The following is a 16,872-nucleotide window of genomic DNA, read 5'->3' on the forward strand; positions in this document are numbered from 1 at the left end:
GTGAAAAATGGTTCACTTCAAAATAAATATTTTGGAAAAATAATGTTTCATATTCTTTAAAAAAAACAAATTCCCCTTCAACCCCTGGTTAAAATTAGATATTTGTACAGAGGTTATGAACTGATGATATATAGTAGCAGCCCCTTCACCCATCGACTGGCAAAACAACCTCCCATAGAGTGTTATGACTGGGTAGAGCTGACATACCAGGAGGAGAAAATACAGTAGGCCACTGGGACATCTGGGATCAATTACATGGCATGCACAGTCTCTGTTATTCTTCTTCTATCCTAGCTCCGTCACTGGCTAGCTGACACATGTCCTCTGCATTATTTTAACAAATGTCCACTGCAGCTGACTTAGTCTAGACGGATTTCAGAATAAAGGCCTCCTATAAGAAGTGAGGAGCATTTATGGGTACAAGTCAGGAACCGGCCTACCTTACATAGTCCAAAAAAAATGGTTCCCAAGTGAAATTTTGAGTTTTTGACCTTCTAATTTGTATCAAATGGCCACCAAATTGCCCATCTTGCTCAGTCGTTGGACCATTTCCCCTTAGTTTTTTTGTAAGTAGGCAATCAAAGATGAGGAAATTAAGTTTCTGGGTCTATAGTCTAGAGTCAGAGCAAGGATATAGTGGAGGCTCAGTGGCTTTTTTATGCATATATAAACTACCGGTCAAAAGTTTTAGAACACCCAAATTTTTCCAGTTTTTTATTGAAATTCAAGCAGTTCAAGTCAAATGAACAGCTTGAAAGGGTCCAAAGGTAAGTGGTGAACTGCCAGAGGTAAATAAAAAAAGGTAAGCTTAACCAAAACTGGAAAATAATGTACATTTCAGAATTATACAAGTAGGCCTTTTTCAGGGAACAAGAAATGGGTTAACAACTTAACTCTATGGAGTCTTGGGCTATTTTGCTCATTTTTTAAATTATTTTCATGTCTTTGTAAGTCATTTTGTGTCTTTTTTGTCATTTTATGTCTTTTTTTAGTCATTTTGTGTCTTTTGGTGTCTTTTTTGTCATTTTGTGTCTTTTTTTAGTCCTTTAGTCCAACATAAAATGTGATTTTGAATCTTTTTTTTACTTTCAAAACACGATCATGCTCAATAAAGAATTTTAAATGTTGCAAATGTGCATTAATTTCAGAGTAGACTGAGACATTAAACTGCATCATTTTCAATTAAATTTTGGAAAAGTTGGTGTGTTCTAAAACTTTTGACCAGTAGTGTATATATATGTATGCAAAATACCAACTGGAACATTTAAAAGTGATATTGATTGAATATTTATGTCGGCCTTAAAAAAAACACACAAATAATGCTTAATTTCACCTTAAAAGTTGGTATTTTGCATATATATAGATATACATAAAAAAGACACTGAGCCTCCACTATATCCTTGCTCTGACTCTAGACTATAGATCCAGAAACTTAATTTCCTCATCTTTGATTGCCTACTTACAAAAAAACTTGGGGAAAACGGTCCAACAGCTGAGCAAGATGGGCAATTTGGTGGCCATTTGATATGCAAATGAGAAGGTCAAAAACTCAAAATTTAGCTTGGGAACCATTTTTTTTTGGATTCAGCACCCTTGGAATAAGTAAAGTAGGCCGGTTCCTGACTTGTAAAGCACTTTGAGTTGCATTTATATGTAGGAAAAGCGCTATATAAATAAAGTTTGATTGATTGATTGATTGTACCCATAAATGCTCCTCACTTTCACTTTTTGGACAATTCCGTCTAGACTAACTACCTCATTCTCACATCACTCAAACATCCTCCGAAAACAAGAATCATACAGCTAATTCCATGACATAATTAAAGCACAGGGAGCAAATCCACTAAAGTTGAAACAGAAACAATGTTTTAATCTCCATTTGCCAACGTTTTAAGTGTTCGGAACACTTGAAGTGAACCTTTTGTATTTGCATTCAACAATGAAAAACAAAGAAGAAAAAAAAGAACCAAGCTGACAATCAACGGAGAGAAATCATCCAGATCAAGTTTCAAGCAAACCACCATGACTTAGTGTTCCATGCTTAAAAAGTCAAAAGTCAAAAGTCAAAACGATCAATTTAACAGCCACGAGGCACAAAACAATGTGGAAGTGTTTGCGTGAGGAATGCAATGACATTGTGTGCTCCAGCTGTGAGGGCCTGAAACAGCCACGTCCTGACAATGACTGATGACCTCATGTATGAACATATGGCCACAGCAAGCCTATTGCATTACCCAGATACCTGACTGACTTTCTCTGTTTGTTGTGGGAACTGAGAGCACATTAACTACAGTGCTGTGCTGGGAGGCATCACTATATATGTTATGGCAGGTCTTTAAATTGACAACATGGTGGAAACAGCGATGAAAATAACAGAAGATTGAGGACCCGTCCATTTTCCCAAGGGGCCACACGACCAATACCACGAAGGTCGCAGGGGCCGGACCAAAACTCGGAACTAAATTCTGCTTAATATTAATGTAATCACTTTATAAAATACAGTAAATTATCTGGTTTTGAGCTGCTACTGATAGGAACACATGTTATGATGAGACTGTTTATGTGGAGTAAATCAAGTATAGCAGTAAAAAGTAGTAAATACTCCAATCACTATATCACTATTCCATTTATTTTAAACACAACTGTAAATGACCTTTAGCAAGGTTCCTATTTATGTTTTTGTATTATAGCTTGTTTTTTCATGTTTGTACATTTTCAAGGTGTTTTACAATGTTGTGATGCTTTTATTTTGAAAAGGTGTCGTCCAGTGTAAAACGGGTGCTTTAATTTTGAAAGGTAGTGACAGGAAATAACCGGTAGAACGGTTAAATGAAAAAACGAACGGTAAATAATAACGAGTGCGTCGTAATTCATATAAAGTTGATATAAAGTATCAAAAGGCTTCTATAGTGGCTGACTGACAGGACACAAGGTTTGTTAGAGTTTATTTTATTCTGTCATATATATTAGTGGCTATATTTGTTGTCTTAACTATAGTAAAAGTGCTTGTTAGCTCATGTGCTAATGCTAATGTTTGTTATTGTTTTCCCACCTCGTAGCTCTTATGGTGGATTCACAAGGTGACCAAGGAATGTATTAACTTGTTAATTTATTAACTTTTTAGGTGTTTAATAGGTGTTTTTGACAAGGTACCTCGGTAACTCGGTTAACTTATACGTAAATCGCCTTCAAAAGAAAAGCACTGCGGTTGTATTGATTTCTAATTTCTTGGTAACCTCACGCGGGCCGGACAAGGACAGCCAACGGGCCGGATGTGGCCCGCGGGCCGCCCATTGCCCAGGTCTGCTTTACACCATTTATGTGAGAAATGAAATGTGAAAAAACATGCCTGTATTCTGTATTCAAAACGACTATTCCTATACCTTCAGGTAGATGTGACAGAGCCAACAAATGTAAGAACAACCAGAACAACAAGCTCTTTTTCCTTTCAACTTCTAGTATAATACTACAAATAAAGTGCCTCAAACCTGCATTCTGTCTCATGGCCAGGAGGGGGCGACTCCACTGTTTTCAAACAGAAGTCCATCTGTATAGAAGTCTAAGAGAAAATAAGCCTACTTTTAACTTGATTATTACGTAAGTTAACATTTTCATTCACAGTCCCATTCAGAGTAAAATAGAGACAGGGCTACATGCTAAGGAGTTAGCTCATCATTTGAAAAGAGACGCTCCTTACCAACCATTGGTTTTACATTGTTCCATAAGAACAAACAGTATCAGTATGCACCGTCAACTTTCCTGGTTAATGGTAGAGTACAGGTTGGCGTGCAATACAACAACATTTTTTAGAAACACTGTCTATTCTTTTCAACCTGTTTTCTTGTATAACCAATTTGTCAGATGTGATCAGGTTCATTCTTATGAGACAAGGTCAGCTAATGGTGGTCACATGATGTTACCATGTCCAAAATCAAATGCCTTAAAGAGAACACCCCAATTTTTCCAGTTTTTTATTGAAAATCAAGCAGTTCAAGTCAAATCAACAGCTTGAAAGGGTACAAAGGTAAGTGGTGAACGGCCAGAGGTAAATAAAAAAAGGTAAAATATAACGTACATTTCAGAATTATACAAGTTGGCTTTTTCAGGGAACAAGAAGTGGATTAACAACTTAACTCTATGGAGTCTTGGGCTATTCTGTCCATTTTTGAATTCTTTTCATGTCTTTGTAAGTCATTTTGTGTCTTTTCTTGGTCATTTTGTGTCTTTTTTTAGTCATTTTGTGTCTTTTTTTAACTTTCAAAACACTATCATGCTCAATAAAGAATTTTAAACGTTGCAAATGTGCATTAATTTCAGAGTACGCTGAGACATTAAACTGCATCATTTTCAATTAAATTCTGGAAAAGTTGGTGTGTTCTAAAACTTTTGACCAGTAGTGTACGTGAACTGAATAGTAAAGTATCTTTTAATTTTTACTTGAGAATGCACTATTTAAATTTGTGAGTAGTGAATTAACATATTTATTGTATGAAAGTGAGAATTAATGTAATACATATGAATGTAATAACTTATTCTGAATGATTTCTGATGACGTATATAATAATGTCTACAATGTTTAAGTGATTTTTGTTTTGTCTTGTGGACCCCAGGAAGACTAGCTCCTCCCACTTTTGGTGACAGCTAATGGGGATCTTTTTAACAATAAACAATAAACAATAACAACAAAAAACAAGCTAGTGTTGCATGCGTTGGGTGCAAAAAATAAAAAAAATGACAATGGGCAAAAAAGATCTCCGGTGTAGGGCTGGGCGATATATCAATATATTTTAAAATGTGATATGGAATTAGACCATATTGCATATATTGATATAGTTCAAATATGCACTGTGATCCTTGCTCCAGGCAAGCTTTTATTTAAGATATTTTTTTATTTAAATGTGCACTTTATGGAACTTTGATTTTTTTTTTTAAAAGATACTCCTGTTGTTATACAGTATTTATGTTCACTTAAATAAACGGTTTCAATAAAAGTACTTGTGACATGTCATATTTGGCTTTGACTTTGACTGAACATTTGCTCTCATATTAAAAAATATCCAGATATATATCGTATATCGATATTCAGCCTAAATATATTGGGATATGACTTTTGGTCCATATGATTTATATTTGTAAGGGTTATATGATTCTTTTCTGATTTTTCTTCTGTCTATGTATTTATATTTATATTTTGTCTTAATTGGATGTGCTTTTTTATTATTTTATGTAATTTATTATTGTATCATGTGAAACATTGAAGTAAAGCACCATTTACCAAGCACACTTTTCCTTTGTTTATAATAATGTTAATCTTATCTTTTTCTATTTTCTGTGCATCAATAATCTTAATACATATGCTGCGAGTACTGTTTAGGACTTCAAGATGTTTTTCATATGTATATATTTATATCTATTTCTGAGGCCGTGTCTTATTTTGTGTTCTAGTCTTGTTATTTCCTTTCCTGTTTTATTTTGAAATAGTCACTCTGCTCTCGTTTCAGGTCACTTGCCCTTCCCCGTGTGTCATCTGTCTGATTGTCTTCCCTAATTACCGATTGTGTTCACCTGGTTCTCCCCAAGGTTATTATAGTTAACGAAAACTAACAAAATAACGAAAACTAGAATTGAAAAAACATTTTCGTTAACTGAAATAAAAATAAAAACTAGAGTTTTAAAAAAACGATAACTAACTGAAACTGTATTGTGTGGTTACAAAACTAACTAAAACTAACTAAAATTATCTTGAAAATGTCCTTAGTTTTTGTTTTTGTCAACTTTTTTCATTCATAATTCAGTGTTTCTATTTGAACATGCAACACATGGTGAATATGTTTACTGAGACTGGGATGTTTACACTAGAACCAAAATACAAAACAGTTAATAACCTTATTGGGGCTGAGATGATAAACCAAAGGAAATAAAGGAAAAATTTATTATGACCACTTTGAATCTGGCACCCAACATATAGCCCATTACAAAAAAAATAAAACTAACACTAAAACTAATAAAAACTAAACTAAAACTAAGCATTTTCAAAAAATAAAAAGTAAACTAAAACTAGAAAACTCACTCTAAAAACGAACTAAAACTAACTGAATTTGAAAACAAAAATTCACAACGAAATTAAAACTAAAACTAATGAAAAATCCAAAACTATTATAACCTTGGTGCTTCCTTCCCTCATCTCGTCTATTTGAGTTTTCTCGCAAGAGTCATTTTTCTTTGTAATTTAATAGCGTAGCTAGTATTTAGTTTCATAGTTTTTCTAGACAGCTGTTTTGTTTTCCTCCAGTTGGAGTGATTTTGTGGTCAGTTTTATTTCCTCCCTTTAGTCCTTTTTCCCAGATCCATCATAGTGTTTTATATATTCCTTATTTTTTACTATCAGGTTTGGTCTCTCCCTTTTGGACTGCTTTTGTTTGTTGGAGTTTTTATTTGTTAGTTTTCCCCTTTATAGATTAGATAGAATTCCCGTTTCTTAGATTAGGATTTATTGGTTTAGTTTATTAGTGTAGATAGGCTTTCAGTGCTTTTCCTCCTTTGGAGCGACTTTTCTCTAAATACTGTATCTCAGCTCAGCTTCCTTTGTTTTTCACTCTGTGAGGATTAATCCTGCTCTCTTCTTGAATAAAGAGACTTTAAGTCCACCTGCTCTGAGTCCTGTCTTGAGCCAGACAACTATGAGACAAATAGTAAAAAAAAGATGGATTTAAATGTTGACTGCCTTATTAAATCCTTCTTGGAGGGGTCGAGTAGGCTGGATTAAAGTCCACACGGGACACATAACACTGTGGCACTGTTATCCTGATGAAAACCATGTTGCACCCCAACTGACAGGAAACACTAAATCTCACCTGACATTGAGGAAAATGAATCTTATGTATGACAAGGTAGAGGATTATTGGAGAAGACATTCCCTTAAAGTTCTGGTTACAAACATATTGTTAAGGTTTGGTCATATCCTGTAGATTTAAGAAGCACGAAATCTGCGAGGGGCCCTTCCCAGGCCTTTTCATAACAGCTGACATTAGAGCTACCTGACATAGCATCTGCATACTGAATATTCATATTTATTCTTTTTGTATGTGGGTGTTTCTGCAATTACGGTCACTTTTGACTCTCCCAAATTAAAAAAATCTACCTCGATGAATTTAAATTTTAACCATCAGAGTCTGTAATACATACTAACAGGTACACAAAATTGTATATAATTGTTAAGATTTTAATCTGGAAAATGTTTATTTTTTTATGGTTTTCATCACTTTTTCTTACAAAATGTCCATTAAAATAACGTTCATTTTATACATTTTCCTTTTTGAATTTCTTCAAAATTTTAAAACATTTACATTTATTTTCATCAAGTTTTGTGCATCATTGTAAAAACTGATATAAAAAAAGAATAGAAATTAGGGGATTGCTACGGTAATGACATCTTGCGTCACAATGTGAATGGCAAATATTAATAATGTAACATTAAGAATAAGCTACTGTAGAGACAAAACAAGGTATTATTATGTCAAAGATAGTAGAGGTATTGCAGTAAACCCTATAAAGCCTGAACCATGAAATAATTGCCAGAAAACTCAACTTTTTTAAAAACTGAGTGCTTATTAACCTGCTGACGAATTTTTAAAAAACAAATAAATTGTATATATGAATTCTTATTTGTATCATATTTGATACATCAGGTCTTTTTGTGCAATTTGTTGCTCACAGTTTGTTTTTCTTGAACTAACAAAAACATATAAAACCTAACATTTTTAACCTATTAAGACTTTGACTTTTCCTTTTTCCTCAAACATGCAAAATACATATTTTTTTTCCATATAACACAACATCATACATCTGCTGATATGAAGTTTTTTAATGCAACAATGACTGATCCACTCGTGGAACCTGCATATCATTTTTGCTACATCTGGTGTTTTTGTGCAATTTGTTGTTCAGTTTGTTTATCTTCAACACATGTTTACATCAGGTTTTTGATGATATAGAGGTCTCAAAAACTACTGTATCTAATATGATACACTTGGCTTTATAGGGTTAAGACAGTCAAACTGATTTTCATGTGTCTAGTTTTGACACATGAAAATCAGTTTGACTGTCTTAACTGCAATATGTAAAGTTGATGTGCCACAAACATTATAGTAATACTAACACACTCACACAACCCCATAACACTAACAGCATCTCACCACAGCATTACATTTGTGCACTCATGTGTTAAAGCTGAAATACATTATAGAGGTTCATTTTTTTTTTGGTTCTTTCTGCCCCATTTCAAGATTTTGTAATCTATTGGGGATGGTTTCTCAATTTGGTCTTAGTTTTAATTTAATTTAAAATTTAAATATGGAGCCACACAAAAAGGCACAAAGCTTCAACACCAGCCATGGGATCAAAGGCTGAGCTAATCTTTGACTGAGAGCAACAGAGGACACTTGCACAACATCCTCCGAAGTGCTGTACTGACTGTCAATTTTCTAATTTGACACAGCAGTTGGTTGGTGAAACTCAACACGTTTGTTCCACCAAACGTGGAGTCAGTCCATCATGGCTTCAGTGTCTTGGCCACTGGCTGACCCAAAATGTAGATGAGAAACAAATGTTGATGATGTTGACAGCATGCCATGGAGGTTTAGACTAACTTGTTGTTTGTTTTTGCTTTAACCCTCTATGGCAGCTGTTCTCAACCTTGGGGTCACGAGATGATTTCTGGGGGTCACCAAATCATTTGTTTTAGTCTTTTTGGTCACTTAATGTCTTTTTTTGTTCATTTTGTGTCTTTTTAGGTCATTTTGTGTCTTTTTTTTTATCATTTTGTGGTCAATTTGTGTCTTTTTTGGTAATTTGGTTTCCTATTCTTGGTAATTTTGTGTCTTTTTTTTTAGTCATTTTGTGTCTTTTCTTGTTAATTTTGTGTCTTTTTTGGTAATTTTGTGTCTTTTTAGGTCATTTTGTGTCTTTTTTTTATCATTTTGTGGTCAATTTGTGTCTTTTTTGGTAATTTGTTTCCTTTTTTTGTCATTTTGTGTCTTTTTTGGTCATTTTGTGTCTTTTTTTTGGTAATTTTGTGTCTTTTTTTGTCATTTTGTGTCTTTTTTGGTCATTTTGTGTCTTTTTTATCATTTTGTGGTCAATTTGTGTCTTTTTTGGTAATTTGGTTTCCTTTTTTGGTCATTTTGTGTCTTTTTTGGTCATTTTGTGGTCAATTTGTGTCTTTTTTGGTAATTTGGTTTCCTTTTCTTGGTAATTTTGTGTCTTTTTTGGTAATTTTGTGTCTTTTTTTGGTAATTTTGTGTCTTTTTTGGTCATTTTGTGTCTTCTTCTTTGATCATTTTGTGGTCAATTTGTGTCTTTTTTGGTAATTTGGTTTCCTTTTTTGGTCATTTTGTGTCTTTTTTTTGTCATTTTGTGTCTTTTTTTTGTCATTTTGTGTCTTTTTTTGGTCATTTTGTGTCTTTTTTGATCATTTCGTGGTCAATTTGTGTCTTTTTTGGTCATTTTGTGGTCATTTTGTGTCTTTTTTGGTCATTTTGTTTACTTTTTTTGGTCATTTTGTTTCTTTTTTGGGTGATCTGAACTGTGCGTGTGAAATTCTGTTCAGTGAGTGGGGGACAACATGCATGTTAAATTGGGGGTTGCGACTCAAAAAGGTTGAGAACTACTGCTCTATGGTAAGCATTATGATGCCAGTTAGGAAAAAAAAAGTGTGAGTGTTTTTTTGTCTTAAAATAGACTAAAAAAAATAATCGGAAGAAATGTTATAATTCTTTTTTTTTTGTGGAAGTTTTTGGGTTTGTTGTCCATCGGCAACATGGTACCATAACGGTGCACAAGTGAAAAAGGAAGTTTTTTAAATTAATTTCAACAGGAAACATTGTACCATTGAACCAACGACCCATTGAAATGAATGTCTTGAACAGTCTAAGCGTATGAAACTATCAAAAATGAAGCTTTACTCAACTATCAGTAGGAATATATTTGTTTCCAGATTGTAAAGGGCCAGGAAAATTAAGTTTTGAGTGATTTTTTGTGGTGCAAACTGGCAAAGCTGTTTCCTTTGGAAAAGTCTGCAAAATAGGGTTTCAATATGGCCGCCTGGAGGTCATGTGACAAATTAAAGCATTGCTATTGGTTCCCTATACTCTTCCCTCTTTTTTAAAGTATTGCATCACTCAAAAACATGCATTGTAGAAATTTGACAGGCCAAAAATGGGGATGTTGCCTGAGGGCGACATTGTACCATAGAGCAGCTGTTCTCAACCTTGGGGTTGGGACCCCAATTGGGGTCGCGAGATGATTTCTGGGGGTCGCCAAATCATTTTGGAAGTCAGCTCTGTCTCCACTGTGTTAATGGGTTTTAGTGTTTTTGGTCACTTAATGTCTTTTTTGGGTCATTTTCTGTTTTTTTTTTTGTCATTTTGTGTCTTTTTTGGTCATTTTGTGTCTTTCTTTAGTCATTTTGTGTCTTTTGGTAATTTTGTTTCTTTTTGGGGTCATTTTGTGTCTTTTTTGGTCAATTTGTGTCTTTTTTGGTCATTTTGTTTCCTTTTTTGGTCATTTTGTGTCTTTCTTTAGTCATTTTGTGTCTTTTGGTCATTTTGTTTCTTTTTGGGGTCATTTTGTGTCTTTTTTGCTCATTTTGTGTCTTTTTTTGCTCATTTTGTGTCATTTTTGGTCACTTTGTTTCCTTTTCTTGGTCATTTTGTGTCTTTTTTTGCTCATTTTGTGTCTTTTTTGGTCATTTTGTTTCCTTTTTTGGTCATTTTGTTTCTTTTTTGGGTGATCTGAACTGTGCGTGTGAGATTGTGTTCAGTGAGTGGGGGTCGCGGTCAACATGCATGTTAAATTGGGGGTCGCGACTCAAAAAGTTTGAGAACTACTGCCATAGAGGGTTAAATTGTGCCGTTTCTGTCAGTGTCTGTTATTATAGCACAGTCACATATGAAAACAGAACATTTTTTTATTCTAAGTTTAGAGTTACAGCCTGCACCAGAGCGGTTTCATTGATATACTCACAGTCCTGCTGCACTTCTGCGCTGGCGAAGCACTCACTGAAGAGGCAATGCATGGTGTTGCAAAGGTTGTCCAGGAGTGATTTAGGTGAAGCATATCGCCAGCTTGACTCTGGCAATCTGTCAGGCTCTTCTGTTAAATGATCCCAAGTGTCCTGAATGGTCTCAGGAAGTTCTTGCTGAAACACCTGGACACATGAAAACTATAGTATACTAAATGTGATCTATGAGGCGCTTGTATAAATGTCAAAATCTCATATGACATCAACATAAATGGATAAAACAAATGGACATAGAGACCTAAGATGGGGAACAGGATACCTGCTATTTCTCATTGTGCGTAATTCACCTATGGCTAAGCCACACCCCCAAACGCGATGAGCCAATCACAGTGCACATAGCTAACTCAATACACTCGGACATTCTCTGCTTCCACATCCATTGAAATGCATTGGAGTTAGTCCGTTTTCAGTCGTTTTTTATGTGTTTTTTCTTGAGATTTTAAGTTTAAAATGGTCAAACGGTGTGCATGGGGTACATGCAACTCTGACACAACATCTCCTCATTAATGACTGGAGACAAATCCAGCGACTCCGTCTTAACGAGCGCTAACGAGGTCGGCCGGCTGGTTAACAAGCCGGCCGACCTCGTTAGCGGCAGTTAGCAACAGTTAGCTCTGTAGCAGTACAGTGTGTATGTGCTGCTGCTGCATTTTGGTGACTTCGAGATGATATTTCATCTTTCTGTCTCCAAAAATGATTAATTGCCTCCTGTGAAATTTCTCCGACTGTCACAGCTGCCATAGCGCCCGTCACCGAATGTTGACAGTTTGTCCGAGTGAGTGGAGGGGGCGGGGCTTAGCCATAGGTGAATTGTGCACAGCATCTGTACACTGTTCATCTCTGCTCTTTGCGGTGTTCCCATTTTAATAATATTTTCTCAATTAATATTATTGTTTTTTTCACATCTAACCCACGTTACTTTATAATACGCGGATAATACTGCAATCCCTGTTACACCAGTGTGTTACAAGCAGAGTGTATGTATGTTGTGACCTTTACATAGCACACAAATACTGCACCATTGACTTTAGACCAACTTTCTATTGGTCAATGGTTTAATTATTTTCTGCCTCTCCAAAGGCACTCCAGTGAGCCGCTATGGGTGTGGCTTGGGAGAGAGGATCCACCCAAGATCGGCGCAACTTCACCAGTTAGCGGCTCAGAAAGTTCAGAAAGTACCTGCCTCAGGTACGTACCTTTCTGAGCCGCGACTTCTCGCATGCTTGATTCATTTGCAGACTGGACGCCGAGGGGTTAATGTCTCCTGCTCTGACTGCAGCTGGGAGAGACTGCTGCGGGAGGACTGGGCCGCTTGTGAGTGCTTTGGGACAGCACCTGCTACTCCAAAAGTCTCCAATACCAGACACCAGAAAAAGTCGCTAGTTTTGTCGCTAGTAGCATGAATAGTCGATAAATATAGTTCTTTTTTTTTCATATATACATTTCACCCATTTTTCCCCTTTATAAATGTGAAAATGATGGTGGTTAAAGTTCGCCTGATGAAAAAAAATGCACTAAACTTCCCTGAGCAGCAAATCACTTTTTCCAATATCTTTCAGCTATTTACATTTGGAGCCAACAGATGCTTCTAATCTATGATCGTTCCAGAAGTAAATGAAATGACATGAAAGGTCATGAAATGTTAAATATTTGTTTGTTCATTGTTATATCCACTTTATTTTCCCTTTTTGGTTGCAGTCACTTTAACGCTATAAAGCCTGAACCATGAAATAATTGCCAGAAAATTCAATTTTTTTTAAAAACTGAGTGCTTATTAACCTGCTGACGAATTTTAAAAAACAAATAAATTGTATATATGAATTCTTATTTGTATCATATTTGATACATCAGGTCTTTTTGTGCAATTTGTTGCTCACAGTATGTTTTTCTTGAACTAACAAAAACATATAAAACCTAACATTTTTAACCTATTAAGACTTTGACTTTTCCTTTTTCCTCAAACATGCAAAATACATATTTTTTCCATATAACACAACATCATACATCTGCTGATATGAAGTTTTTTAATGCAGCAATGACTGATCCACTCGTGGAACCTACATATCATTTTTGCTACATCTGGTATTTTTGTGCAATTTGTTGTTCAGTTTGTTTATCTTCAACACATGTTTACATCAGGTTTTTGATGATGTAGAGGTCTCAAAAATTATTGTGTCTAATATGATACACTTGGCTTTATAGGGTTGATTGTCAATATGGTGGCAATGTACTATATCAGGTACTCATGAAGTGTGCCATAACTCGTAGAAGCTATAACTCCACTGCTTCTCTTATCTTAAACAGATCTCAGTTCCTGAATTGGTGATTAGTGCTGCCAGACGGTTATAATAATTGGACTTGGTTCATAAATAGAAGCGCTGAGAGCCATTGAGTGTCATTATTGTTGTCCCTAATAGTATCAACACTATAGTGTATTCACTTTCACTTTGAAGTACACTTCTTTGCCTAGCCTGTGTATTTAGTAAAATGAGAGGATACACATTTTCTGCAAATCAGAAGCAACTACACTGTAAAAAATATTTGTAGAAATGACAGTAAAACACTGTCAAATTACATCAGAAATAGGTTGTGAAATTAAACATTGTACATCACTTTAGTAGATACTTTTAATGACTGTAAATCAAAGAATAGCATATAACTTTAATTCTTGCTGTCATAAACTGTAGGAAACACACATTTTTGCTGTAAAAAATATAAAATTTTCATGTAAAATTAATGGAGAATTACCATGATGACACAATTACCCCTAAAAGTAATGGGATTATTCAGTATATATTACAGTTTTTGCTTATATTTACATTTACATAAGCTCACTGAATTTTTTACAGTGAAGTTCTGGCAACCACAGCTGCCGGTATTTTACTGTAAATTAAAGTTTTTTCTTTTTACAGTGTAGGTTGAAACCAAGTATGTGGCTGACTGTGTTTGGTCAATGTGATTGCATGTGTGGGTTGCAGGATAGAAAGTATACGCATCTTGCTCCCTGAGGAGTGTTTTTGCACTTGGCCCCTAATAATTACCTTTCAAATTAAAAGAGTGAGGTAAAAGCACTGTCCTCATGAGGCCAATAGGAGAGGACCCTGCCCCATAAACAAAGAAGTCCTCTCCAGATATGGATCACAATTAAGGCATCTAATCTGGCTGTGATCGCTTCAGACTGATTGTCTACAGACAATGGTCTGTAAATGCCTGTAAATTAGGCCTAAACTGCCATTTGAGTGTAGACAGTAGGCTTGTTTCCACTGAGTGCTTTTTGAATACTCTTCGGAAAATGTTATGGCTACGCCCACTGGTTAGTTCCAAGGTTATAATAGTTTTGGATTTTTCATTAGTTTTAGTTTTAATTTCGTTGTGAATTTTTGTTTTCAAATTCAGTTAGTTTTAATTAGTTTTTAGAGTGAGATTGCTAGTTTTTGTTTAGTTTTTAGTTTTTGAAAATGCTTAGTTTTAGTTTAGTTTTTATTAGTTTTAGTGTTAGTTTTAGTTTTTTTGTAATGGGTATGTGCCTTTATTTCCTTTGGTTTATCATCTCAGCCCCAATAAGGTTATTAACTCTTACAGTTCTGGGTGTTTTGTATTTTGGTTGAAGTGTAAACATCCCAGTCTCAGTAAACATATTCACCATGTGTTCCTGCATGTTGAAATAGAAAAACTGAATTATGAATGAAAAAAGTTGACAAAGACGAAAATGAAGGACATTTTCACGATAATTTCAGTTAGTTTTAGTTAGTTTTGTAACCACAAAATACAGTTTCAGTTAGTTATCGTTTTTGAAAAAACTCTAGTTTTTATTTTTATTTCAGTTAACGAAAATGTTTTTTCAATTTTAGTTTTCGTTATTTTGTTAGTTTTCGTTAACTATAATAACCTTGGTTAGTTCCCCTCGGCCTCTGTTCCCATAAAGGTACTTTTGTTAAGGAGATGTTAACCCCTCAGCGTCCAGTCTGCAAATGAATCACGCATGCGCCAAATCGCCGGCTCAACCCTTTCCCATCAGCCTCGACAAATTAGTAGCGGCTCAGAAAAGTACCTACCCGAGGCAGGTACCTGAGCGCTACCTGAGCTGCTAACCGGAGAAGGTAAATATGTTTTATCCTCTCTCCTAAGCCACAACCTTAGCAGCTCACTAGAGGGAAAAGTACCTAATGGAAACACTCCTAATGTTTCTTATTGCTACTGCTGCACTGCAAAAAAAGAAAAGTTGGGTGAACTCAAAATTTCAAGGCAACAAACTTCGATAAAATTTTAAGTTGGACAATTAAACTAAATACTTTAAGTTTTGTTTTTGAGTCTGCTCAACTCTGAATTTCTCTGGCACGATTGTAACGCCGCTATGAAATGTCAGCTAATGTTGTGACCACAATTTTGAGTTAGCATTGATACGCTAATGGCTACTCTTGTAGCTGTAACAAGCAGCGCCGCTAGCATCAGTTAGCCGCTAGCATCAGTTAGCCGCTAGCATCAGCTAGCCGCTAGCATCAATTAGCCGCTAGCATCAGCTAGCCGCTAGCATCAGTTAGCCGCTTGCATCAGTTAGCCGCTAGCATCAGTTAGCCGCTAGCTTTTGCTAATGACCGAATTTCCCAACAAAGAAATAAGAGTTATCAGAACTATTGTCCCTTGTTGTGAACCCCAACTTAAAGATATAAGTAACAACAACTCACCAACTTGTTTTTGAGCAGACAACTGGCTTCCTTTGTTGTGCTAACTTACATTATTGCCCTAAATGTCAATAATTTATATTTCCAAGTTTTACCAACTTAAATCACTGTTTTAGGCCAAAAAATACAAGTTGGCTTTTTTGCAGTGTGCAGGACAACATGATTTAGAACAAAGGTTGGAGATATATAATCAAACTGAATAAACTGGAGTGGAATAGTAGATGGAGAGAGGCGTCACCATTCGACAGAAAATAAAATTAGCAAACCTCCAAAGTACCTAGCCAGCACAATATCCCTGTTATGTGCTGCACTAATGATCAAGGACTCTACTAAATTCACTGAATTCTTGTTGGATTATAAATTACAGCCACATAATTTTTCACGATAAAGGAATTCATTCCCAGTATTGATAAATAGGATCAATGTGACATCCATCTCCTGTCAAATATTCCCTGCAGTCTGAGGTAAATTCACTTACTGATTGAATTGCTTCATTTGGAGAAGGACTGAATACAGCAGTGGTACGGATGATGAACTCTGGCTTACCTCAGCAGGATGTGACTGTACAAAGACGCCCTCCGCATCCCTGAAGCGCCTTTCCAACTCTGTGGTGTACGGACGTGAAGGATGTCTCTCTGGCATCACCCGGATGATCTAAAATATCAATTAGCCATTAGTTTTCAAAGATACAGATAGCAAAATACATGCTCAACTATCTCCTCCATTCAGGTCTTTGACTTCTTTTACCAACCTGGTCTCACAGGAATCCGTGGAATAGCCACGGAATCACTCAAATTTCCGTGAAACTGACACGGATTTTGCTACAATGCAAGTTAATGACAACATACAAAGTGATTATGTACATTCACTGAGTGAATATTTAGAAAATAAAACATATATTTCTCGCTAGAAATGTGATCAAAATCCATTTTTATGCAGAAACTAAGTCAAAATATTGATTTTTCACTAAAAATGAGAGAACTGTCCGCCATGTTTTTTGTTCTGACCGCCGGGACCTTGAAAGTCACGTGACTTGGAACAAACCAATTGGAAAAAATATCCATGGAATAAACTTGCATTGTAGCGAAATCCGTGTCAGTTTCACGGAAA

The 16,872-nt window shown here is 35.4% G+C and overlaps 1 protein-coding gene across 3 annotated transcripts in view; it reads right to left on the reverse strand.

The window, feature by feature from the left end:
* The window catches only part of il34 (interleukin 34), an 82,965-nt gene that overhangs the window by 3,605 nt on the left and 62,488 nt on the right, over window positions 1-16,872 (reverse strand). For 2 of the 3 annotated variants that reach the window (XM_059334483.1, XM_059334485.1), the window contains 2 exons: window positions 16,309-16,416; window positions 11,023-11,206 (listed from right to left, as the gene is read on the reverse strand). In XM_059334483.1, the coding sequence (XP_059190466.1) occupies window positions 11,023-11,206; window positions 16,309-16,416 (292 nt within the window). Of the gene's footprint in view, window positions 1-3,488; window positions 3,560-11,022; window positions 11,207-16,308; window positions 16,417-16,872 lie in introns of all 3 variants that reach the window. The other variant, XM_059334484.1, reaches the window with a different exon arrangement.

The sequence above is a fragment of the Centropristis striata genome, chromosome 6, assembly GCF_030273125.1.
Source record: "Centropristis striata isolate RG_2023a ecotype Rhode Island chromosome 6, C.striata_1.0, whole genome shotgun sequence".
NCBI lineage: Eukaryota > Metazoa > Chordata > Actinopteri > Perciformes > Serranidae > Centropristis > Centropristis striata.